The sequence below is a fragment of the Ovis aries genome, chromosome 14 (assembly GCF_016772045.2).
Source record: "Ovis aries strain OAR_USU_Benz2616 breed Rambouillet chromosome 14, ARS-UI_Ramb_v3.0, whole genome shotgun sequence".
Taxonomy (NCBI): Eukaryota; Metazoa; Chordata; class Mammalia; order Artiodactyla; family Bovidae; genus Ovis; species Ovis aries.
In genome coordinates, this window is record NC_056067.1 from 13453440 (window position 1) to 13464071 (window position 10632).

The 10632-nt window shown below is 59.5% G+C and overlaps 1 protein-coding gene across 1 annotated transcript; it reads right to left on the reverse strand.

The window, feature by feature from the left end:
- Positions 1–2592: 2592 nt before the first annotated feature.
- Positions 2593–10615, reverse strand: SNAI3 (snail family transcriptional repressor 3). The gene is made up of 3 exons (XM_027977734.3): positions 10488–10615; positions 6790–7410; positions 2593–5329 (listed from the first exon to the last, which is right to left on the reverse strand). Exons 1-3 carry the CDS (start codon positions 10561–10563, stop codon positions 5151–5153), a joined length of 876 nt encoding a protein of 291 aa, XP_027833535.1. The 5' UTR covers positions 10564–10615; the 3' UTR covers positions 2593–5150.
- Between the last annotated feature and the right edge of the window lie 17 nt (positions 10616–10632).

Genomic DNA, 10632 nt, shown 5'->3' on the forward strand with positions numbered 1-10632 from the left:
AGCTCGCCGTGCTCTGCTGGTCTGTCTGCTGCTTTGTCTTTGGTGCAGGCAGGGCTTTGTGGCATCTACACTGGTCATTTGGAAAACACTGCTTCACTGACTAAGCAGAGCTTCCAAATGCCAACGAGCTTCACTTTATAGCGTCAAAACTCTCATCCGAAAAGTCTTTAAACTTGGGAAACTGCCAAGCTTTTAGGGAAGACAGCCATTTCCAAAATTGCCATTTTTTTCTCAAAAGCACAAATGCTTGTCACTGGCAAGTGTAGTTCTTCACTCAGAAGCTCAGAGGGACCAGGACTCGGGGACAGAAGATGTCCTGAAGCTGATGTGCTTTGTGTGGGTAGGTGCTGGTGAACTGTGGTGCCCTGCTGTGTGCGGAGCCTCTGGAAGTGTGGCCCCCCAGCTTCTGCACTGTCCACGGGTATGGTGACTGTAACCAGCCTCCCTCAGTGCAGTGCCTGGTCTGCTGACCACCTTAAGAACTGCTGGTGTAGGAGTGTGGGTTAGGTTCTGCAAGAGAAGGAGGTAGATGACCCCTCAGGTGACCAGAGCTGAGCGGCCGGCTGGCTGGCCGTGCCTCCCCAATGCCCAGCAGGGTCACCTGACCGTCCTCAGTCTCGGGCTCTTTCTGACTGGTCCCAAGCCGCTACATCTCAGAGGCTGCCCTGCAGCGCCCACAGAAGAGCCCCTGGGCTCCGTGACCCGCCTTCCCGCAGCCTCCCATTTCTGAAGCGCAGGTGTGACTGTGTCCTGGGCCTCAGGCCTGTTCCCAAGGGGAGGACAGGTGGCAGGTGTTTGAGCTGCAAGCAACAGCTGAAGTGATTCTGCATCTTCCTGAGCACTAGTTCCAGGCCATCCTTATGGGGACAGAAGAGCCGCTGAGGGGCGGAGGCATGGGAGGGGTCAGCCTGGGGAGAGCGGGCTGTGAAACGCAGTCGGAGGCTCTGACTGACCCACGGGAGGACCGTTGTCTATTCTACATTATACCCAAGGATGGCCCTGGTGGGAGCCCCCTCCACTCTTGCCCTCTGCCCTCCTGTCCTCCAGCTCTGCCCAGCGCTCTGTGGGCACCTAGGGATGGATGCTTGGGCAGCTGCCAGACCACCTCTCCAGCGGCTCAGTGGGCCTGGCGGAGGCAGCTGGGAGGAGAGGTGCACTGGAGCTGAAACTTGGTGGCCAAGAATGGACACAGCATCTGGGAGAGGTTAAGGGTGGAGGGTCTCCCTAGAATGACCAGTTGTGTTGCATTTTTGGCGTCTCGTGTCTCCTTGGCTGCCATGTCTCCCTGGCCCCTCCTGAATTCTGCAGCAGAGGCTCCCCTACTTTCTCACAGACACCGAGGTGTCGCAGTAGAGTGAAGCCCAGCAGAGCCCCGAGGCTGGAGCCAGCATGCCTCACTGCTCACCTGGCAAGGAGTCTGCATTTGCCGGCAGAGGCCCACAGACCCCCGACTCAAGGAGGGGGTGCCGCCCGCCACGCCCAGGTCCCAGCCTCTCCCTAGCACCTCTCGGTCTTGGCTGCGGTGGTGCTCTCCCTGGAATGCTCCACCATCTGCAAGGTGATGGAGGCTGGAAACTTTTGTTCCACTGAACTTTGCCAGGGAGCTATACTTAGCCACCAAGTGGAAGCCAGGAGTGGGCTCTCTGAGTATAGATAGTAACCAGTGGGCTATTTTCAAACTTCCAGAGAACCCCCGGAATATTCTGGGCCAACCCGATATTTATGGAAGCCTCTGGGCTCCCTAGTGCATCTGCAGATTCAGGAGAGAAGTCTTAACAGGGAATGGGGGGCAGCTGGGCCCCCAGGAGGCTGGGCATCCCTCCCACACCTGTCCTGGGACCTGAGCCATGAGCCAGGCACTAGCGTCCCAGTCAGAAGGCAGCCCCAGGGGTTTTTTGTCTGCCACCCCTCACACGCCTCCCGAGAGCACTTTTCATACGGTGCAGATGCCGCCCCCTACCCCAATTCTCTTGTCCAGAATCCTGCGGATTTCTTAGGCTCCTGCTTTTGCCCAGACTTAGCCCACCGCCTCCAAAACACCTGATTCCTATTCCTCAGGTCCTCGGGTTCCTGTTCCCCGACCCAATCTCACGCCCTCGAGAGAGGCACTGATAGCATGCGTGGAGCAGTGTGATCAAAAGGCCTTCCGAAGGGAGAAAAGAGAAAGTGTGATACATAAAAGTCTGGGTAGAGAAAAGAAAGCCTATAGGTGGGGAGCAGGAGACCCAGATAGCAGTGCCCCACCTCACGTGGGGTCAAGTGTGAGTGAGGGTTGGACCCTTCCTGATCCCCACTCGTGGGTACTGGGAGTGGGCCCCAGAGTGTCCTAGGTCAGTGCTGCTGCTGACCAGGCAGAACCATGAGGAACAGAGAGGTGGGAAGCTGTGAGGCCTGAGTGGCCAGAGGGGATGTGGCCCCATGGCAGGGACGCGGTGTGCTGACTGCAGCCGCCCTGCTCGGAGGGGAAAGTCTCCCCCATTCATTCCACGTTGGCTCCCTGACAGGTGCCCGGGCCTGTCTTCACCCTGCCTGCCAACCCACCCTCTGCCAGCCCAGATATAAATATAAGAGCATTTTCCATGGGCCAGCACAGAAGGGCAAACATGGGACTTTATTTTAGGCTTGTGAAATTCCCTTCCTCCATCCCCAACAGGTGCATCGGCTTCATTTAGATATTGGTGCTCAGAAATAGAACACAATTTACAATATAGCTTCCTTCAGGCATCTGGATGCCATTTAAAAAAAAGCCGTCCAGTGCGGTGGTCGGACACAAACACCAGTGCAGTTGGAGCTCAGCCTTTGCCAGGAACCAGCAGAGGCTCTCAAGCCCTGGGCTGCCCACCCCGCCACCCCTCCCCCCGACCCAGCAGTGGCCCGGGCACTTCAGGAGACTGTGCGGGGTGGTGGTGGGGCATACCTGTAGGCCATAGGCCCCTTCTCACCCACAGTGGGGCCCTGACCAGGACAGTGGAGAGGAGGTGGGGTCAGGCACCAGCAAACTCCAGAGGGGGCCGCAGGGGTGGGCTCATGCCACCTTTGGTGGGGTGTTTCTAGCAAGTTGGCAGTGAGATGGCTGCCGCCTCGACCCTTTGTGCCTGAGGGGAACAGGGACCCACCAGGCATCTGTGGGCAAATGGGTGTTGTCGTCAGCTGTTACAGGGTGAACAGTGCCCCCCATTCATACGCTGAGGTCCTGACCCCAAGGAACCTCAGAACGCGGCCTCATTTGGAAACCGGGTCTTTGCAGATGTTGTCAAGAGGAGGTCATCAGGGTGGGTCCTCGCCCAGTCTGTCGGATGTCCTTATAAAAAGGGGAGATCTGGATACAGAGACAGACACACACACGTGGGAAGACGGAGGCAGAGGTGGGGGTGATGCTTCCATGAGCCACAGAATGTCAGAGGAGCCAGCAAAACAGGAGCTAAGAGAGGCCTGGGGCCCCAGAAGGGACCAGCCTGGCCGGCACCTCAGCCTCAGACTTCCGGCCTCCAGGCCTGTGGGGGAATCATTCTCTGTGGTCTGAGGGCCCCGCTCTGTGGGTCTGTAACGGCCACCCCAGCAAAGGGCATGTTTCTTTCAAGGGAAACGTCCGGTTCTTGCCATCTGTCCCTCGAGGGAGGCTGATTCCTGTGAGGGGAGCAGCGGGCCTGGGAGCGCGAGTGTGGCTTCCTCCTCAGGGCCTGTGTTTTGTCGGTGGACGCAGTCTGGCTCAGGCTGGAGCAGGGGGCTCTCCTGGGTGGTTAGCTTCGTCAGGGTCACCCTTGGTCCAAAGAAGCCCAAGGTCCAGTTTCCTCTGGCATGTCCCCAGGTCCCTTCTGATGGCCGTCATCAAACCAGCCACCCAGGGCCTGTTCGCCCCGATGTGTCCCTCGGGGTCTGTGTTTGCAGAGCCGGGGGCGGTGTGGTCCTGTCACACAGGACACAGGAAGGGGCTCAGCAGGTCCGGTGGCTCAAGGCTGAGAGCGGAAGCCTCTGCCACTTGCCGTGTGACTTCACTCTGGGAGCAGGACTGAGGTGCCTAACTCTGTCCCTTGGCCGGGACCAGCCCTCTTGCAGAGAGGAATAGGCGTCCCCTCCTGGTGTCAAGGACTCAACCCATCTCCACCAGACTCAGGCTTCCTTCCCGGTTCCTGAACGCCACCCTGCAGGGTCTGGCGCAGATGACTCAGACACACTGCCAAGAAGCCGGGCCAGCCCAGCAGGTGACTGCCCATGACAAGGAAATGGGGTCTCAGCGTCGGAGTCAGTTTGGGAAGCTGTGTGTCTGGGTGGGATCAAAGATGGGCTGTTCGCTGGTTTGAGGGTGCTGCAGCCTCAGGAGAGCACGTGCAGGAAGGAGGCTGGACACTGAGTGACGGGCTTGGGCCGCGGGCAGGGGGCTACAGTGAAGCTGTGTCTGTGGTGGTCAGTAGAGACGCTGCAGGCACAGCATGGACTGTCCTCTGAGTTAGACTTTGAGGAGATAAACGCCCACCGCAGACAGGCGGCCTCGGGAGCTCTCTCACACCCTCACCCCGTCCCTCGTCTGCGCTGAACTGTCCCCACGTCCTTCCAAGGGAAGGCGTCCTGCTCACCTGGGGCTGCCAGCCCAGAAGTACCGCACAGCTCTAGGCCCTTGCCCCTCGGTTTCCCCTACTCTGGCCAGAAGCCCGGATCATCCAGGTGCCCTGCAGCTGCAGCAGCCTGTCAGAGTTCAGCCTCCTCCGCGGACCTGGGGGACTGGGCGAGCCTCAGAGGCCGGCGCATCGGGAGTGCAGGCTCTTTATTGCCGCGAATCCACCCACCTCGGGGCCTCCTGCTGCTCCCTCCTCAGGACAGCCTAGTGAGGAGGAGGCAGGGGGATGCGTGTCGTGAGTGTGAACCTGTGCACACGTGACATGAGACAGCTTGGCCCACCCCCAGGGAGGTGGAGGTGAGCCTCGAGGTAGCTCTGCCGGCAGGTGGCCCCCAGGGATGTGCTTGGCCCAGGTCAACCTGTCAGTCAGGAGCGGAGTGCACCCAGGGCAGCCCCGGCCTTGTCAGCCTTGCTTGGGGGTCGCCTGTGCCAGCTGAGCACGGAGGTTCTCGTCAGGATGAGCGTCTTCCCTGGAGAGAAGCCCCTCACCTGGGCAGGGGAGGGCACCGGGCTCCTTGAGGACACCCCTCCCCTCTCAGGGGGTGCAGCAGCCAGCCTCCTCATGCCGCGCCAGGAGCGCCATGCGGGAGAAGGTCTTAGCGCAGTGTTTACACCGATACTTCTTGGTGTCCGAGTGCGTCTGTAGGTGGGCCCGCAGGTTGGAGCGGTCGGCGAAGGCCCTGCTGCAGTGAGGGCAGGTGTAGGGCTTCTCACCTAGGGGAGCGGAGGGGACACCGGTGAGGGACCCACTTGCAGCAGTCAGAACACTGAGGGGGCAGCCCCCGCCTTGTGAATGAATAACCTGTGCCCCGTCCAGAGGCTCGCTCAGCCCCACTACAGGGACTCCAACGCCTTCCTCCCCGTCGCCCCCTCCCTCTGGATAACTGATGGTGGGTCCTCTCCACGCCTGCCGTCAGCCAAGGGGTCACGTGCCCAGTAAAGACCTCAGCAGCTAAAACACAGACTTTGGCAAGATGACTCTTCTGCTGGAGCTCCCCGGGGCCCCTGCCACCAGCCCTGGACGGGAGAGGTGCTGCAAGCCTTCTGGCAGCTGTGCCCACCCCCATCTCCCCCCAAGCCGTGAGGGTGGCTGTGCGCGGGTGGCGCGCAGGCCCTGGAGCACGCCCGTGTCCTCCAGGCCGCCTCCAGTCAGGGCGAGCGGGGATTTGGACAGAGTCCTGCTAGGACCTTCTGTTAGGCCGACCCAACAGGTGTAAAAGGAAGGTCAGTGAGAGTCCTCTGTTCAGCTCTGCCTGTGTGGAGAGTCCGCGGGGCCCAGAGCATTACGTTCCCGCTGCCCGGCCCTTGTGTTCCCAGATCAGGGCGCTGACCCCTGATGATGTGATGGGGCGCCCGGAGGGGAACATCCTCAGTGAGTGGTCAGGGAAAACCAGATGGATTTCCAGCATGAAAAAAGGCTCCTATGAAACCCTCCTTCCCGTCCCTCACTCAGTACGACTCACAGGGCTGTGACCGAGGGTAAGGGAGGGTCCAGTTATGGAAAGTGTGTGTTGTGAGGCCTGGAGCTGCCTCTCCGTGCCTGTCTCTCAATCACCAAGTGCCTCACAAAGCCCAGGACTCGAGATGAAGAGTCCCTGGGGGCAGGGCAAGGCTGGGCCCTTGCACTGTTTGTGGACTGTTTAGTTTATAATCGACAGAGTGAAGCCGCGGCTCCGTGCCCCACGTTCCCCTCCCATCTGCCCCTCTTCTGCAGCACTTGGCACTCTGCGGCCACCCTCTCACCCAACGATGGGTTTGCTCCAGAGTAACTCCCAGCCCCCGTCTCTGTCCCTCAGACAGACTGTATGTTCCCCTGGGGTCCTCCCGCCCAAGCCAGGCCCTTCTGGCTCCTCTCCTTTCCTTCTCCTCCAGAATCTGGAAAGGTCATGGAATGTGAGAAGTCAGGCCCTGCAGACACCCTGTGCATCCCACCAGGTGTGTGAGTTGATACTGGAGACAGGAATGCCCCCTAAAGGATGCCTGTGTGTCCTAAACCCGGCGCCTGTGAGTCCAGGGGTGTGGGCCTTTGCCTCACAGCCTCAGGACACCAGGAAGTAGAAGCACTGTGTGCGCATCTGCTCTTGCTCATGAAACCACCCCTCTCCCCGCATCTCCCGCTTTGAGAGCCAGGCCTCACCCTGCCCCCCGCTGGCTCCTTGGGGGCCCGCGTCTACCTGTGTGGGTCCGGAGGTGGCCCTGGAGCAGCCAGGGCCTGGAGAAGGCCTTGCCGCAGACGGCGCAGAGGCAGGGCAGCGTGTGCGTGCGGATGTGCATCTTGAGGGCGCCCAGGCTGCCGTACTCCTTGTCGCAGAACTTGCAGGTAAAGCAGCGCTGGGCCTGCAGGTGGCAGTGTAGCTGCTGATGCCCGGCCAAGGCGGCCGGCGCGTGGAAGGGCTTGTGGCAGGGGAAGCCCCCCGGGGTGCAGGGGGCCCGCTCAGCCCCCGGCAGGCAGCAGCCAGGAGCCTGGGCCCCATCTGCGTTCAGGATCGAGGGCCAGCGCGTGGGCAGAGCCAGCAGCGGAGGCAGGTTGAGGTGGTTCACACTGTCTCTGAGAGGTGCGCTGGGGGCCCGGCCAGCCCGAGGGTCCTCCAGGCTGACTTCCAGGGGGCCTGGCCCCGAGGCCCTGCCAGCTTCCTCATTACACAGGAACGTGGGGAGGGGCAGGGAGACATGGGCAACGACGGAGGTGAAGTCCCAGGGCTGGGGAGAGTCGCCAGATGTGGACGGGGCCACCTTGTCTGGGAGGATGAAGGGCACCACCAGCCCTCCACAGGCTGAACAGGCACCACTGGTATCTAGAAGTAGGGCGGGGAGACAGGGCACAGTGAAGTCTGAGTCCCAGTGCTGAGAGTTCTACCCGCCTTCCTGGCCCAATCCCACGACCAGGCCTTCGGGAGCCCTGTGCAAAGGGCTCACCAGACAGAAGTGTGGGCCACTGGGTCAGAGCAGGAATCTCAGTGCCTCTTTAAAAACAAGGACAGAGAAACATCTCACAGGGTCCCAGAGCAGCCCTCAGGGGCCAATGGAAGCCCCCTGGGCAGGACAGGCCCTGCCTCTGAGCTTTTACCCCAGCTCAGGGCCAGCTTGGAGCTCCGTCCTGTGGGCTCCCACACAGCATTAATTCACAGCACTTGGCAGCAGGCCGATGTGTGTAAAATAGCTAATTGGCCTCGAGTCACCTCCGACCCCCCCCCTTGCCCATCGCAACACTGGTGCACACAGCCTCCTGCAGATGCTCCCGGGTCAAAACAGGTTGTTCGAGCTGGTGTCCACTGCCTCCTGGGTCGGCCTGCCCTCAGGCTGTGGGCCAGTGTGCCTCATGCTTGACCCAGGGGCAGAAGCCCCCAGAGTAAACAAGTAGGCAAGTAAGAGTTCAGTTCTGCAGTTCCCCAACGATCAAAGCTCCAAACAGCTCTCAATCTATTTCTTATTTCATGTGTCGAGATAAATCTCTGGCCCCATTTCTGCGTCCGCACTATTGCTCTGGGTTGAGAAAGACAGACCATAGAATGGGGAAAATATTTGCAAATCAGATATCTGATAAGGAATTCGAGTTGAGAATATATAGGGAAACTGCACTCAATAGTGAAACAATGAATACTCCAATTTTTAAATGGGTAAAGAACGTGAATAGACATTTCTCCAAGGAAGACATACACATGGCCAGTAAGCACCGGAAAAGATGCTCAGTATCCTTAGCCTGCAGGGAGGTGCAGGGTAAAGCCATAGTGAGGTGCCACGCCATACCCGCTAGGATGGCTAGAATTAGAAATAGGCAACTAGACGTGTTGACAAGGATGCGGAGAAACGGATAAGTGAAGGAAGTTTGCCCCCCGCCACTCTCTCCTGACTTCACCATTTTCCACTGCAGTCCTCCCAGTGATAACATCAACACACCAGTCTCCTGTCCTTCCAGAAATGGAGGCTGGACAGTGACCAGCTAAGAGATGAAGTCCAAGGAATTTCTAGAGACAGCACTGGGGTGCCCGGAGAGTCTAAGGGCCCTTGTATAGGAAAAGAGTCACCTTAAGTCTCTGAGGCTCAGCCACTGCCCAGGCCCCAGGTGCCACCATGAAGCCAAACCCTATCTGGGGGCCAGTGTCGGCCCTAGTGGGAGGGCAGGCGAGAGGCAGCCATCTGCTGGGTGCTTGTGACTGCATGCTTCTGTGAATATTTTTCTTTTTAGTTAATTAATTACTTTGGCTGTGCTGGGTCTTAGTTGCGGCACGTGGGATCTAGTTCCCTGACCAGAGGTTGAATCCAGGCCCCATGCATTGGGAGCACAGAGTCTTACCCACTGGACCACAGGGGGTACCTCTGCTAATACTTTAAATGTTTCCCCATACGTCCTGGGTTAGCTGGATTGTTTCATTCATCCTGTAGCTCAGATTCCTGGGAGAATAGACTTTTAAATTCCCTTCAGGCTTCAGGGGTTCCCTGCTGCTGCTGCTGCTAAGTTGCTTCAGTCGTGTCCGACTCTGTGCGACCCCATAGACGGCAGCCCTCCCTGGGGAGGCCTAAGAGGGCACTTATTGAAAAGTGAAGAATGGGGGACCCCAAATCCCGGACCCTATAACCTAGCAGGTCTATGCTAGGTTAACTGCCTGACAGAAAGAGGGTCACCACAGCCACTTGGCCTCAGGAAGCTGGTGCTCAAGGATGAGGGAGAGAGGGAGGCAGCAGAACACTGGTGGCCCCGAGGCTGCTCCCTGGCCGTCAGTCACTGGGCCTTGGGCGGCTGCAGGGTTGCACAGATGTAAAGTGGGGTGCCTGTGACGCTGGACTCTAGACAGTGGTCTTTCAGCCTTTCAAGCCATGACCTATGTGGATTATGTGTTCTGCCACACATGTATATCCAAAAGAAGCTTCCTTTACCATCTGCATTGCACTCTGATGGTTTCTGTTCTTTTTTATTTTATAAAATTGCTGGTGGTGACTCCACTGGATTTCTAAATGTGAAGTTGAGACTCCCAGTCCTAGACTCTGCCCACTGGTGGCAGCACCCGCCCCCCACCCTCAAGCCTGGACTGTCTCCCTGCTGCCAGTCCTGAGTGGGCACTGACTGTGTGCTCTAGTCTCCACAATGTCTCTCCTCCCCCCTCAGACAGCAGTACCCCAGAGACGTCACCCCAAGAAGCTGTGGAGCTGGAGGCAGCTCTAACCACTCTAGAGAGCCCTTTGCCCTGGGACCTCCACGTGTCCTGACACTAAAGGGAGTGGGGATGAGTACACAGGCCTGGTTGCTGGACACCCGTTTCCCCAGCTGGGTGAGGACTGTCCTCCCTTAGTCCAACCTACCCTGGGCAACCTTCTCTAGGGTGAGGGGGGGTGGGAAGGAAGGAGACCCCCAGGAGGGGTGAGAAGGCATTGGGGGAGCCCAGCAGACTACTGGGTGAGGTGGGCCTTGGCACCACGGGCCCCCTGGGTCACTCTTCCCATTCTCTCTGCTCACCACCCAAGCCAGGATGCTCTGGGGGCCCTTGGAGAGCAGCCTGGGGTCACGTCATCTCTCTCCGCAATATCTGTGGGGCTGTCTCAAATATCCTGTCCAAGGAAGATGGCCCTGGGGTCCCTTTGCTAGGATGAACATGCCAGGCCATAGCGAAGAGCCTCAGAGTGACTAGGGGCCTGGAAACTTAATCTAAGTGGACAGAGAATCCTCACCCACTCTGCCTGACGCGAGGCCGAGGTCCCTGAAGTGCACAAGGCGCCCGCGGGACACCTTCCTACCTTCAGCCCCGTGGTCCCCCCTCCCACCTGGGACAGGTGTCCCGGCTCCCGGGGGGCGCGGGGGGGGGGGCGCGGAGGCGTTTCCCCTCTTGCCCCGCGGGAGTCGAGCCCTGGGCGGGGCAGGGAAACGCGCAGCCCCTACCTCTCTGCGTCTCCAGCTGCCCGTAGTTGGGGACTCTGTGGCTGGAGTGCGTCTTCACGAGGAAGGAGCGCGGCATGGTGCCCTCGCGCGGGTGCCGCTGAGCGTCCGCCGGTGCCCGCGGGCTGCGCGGCCCGCAGGTGCCTGG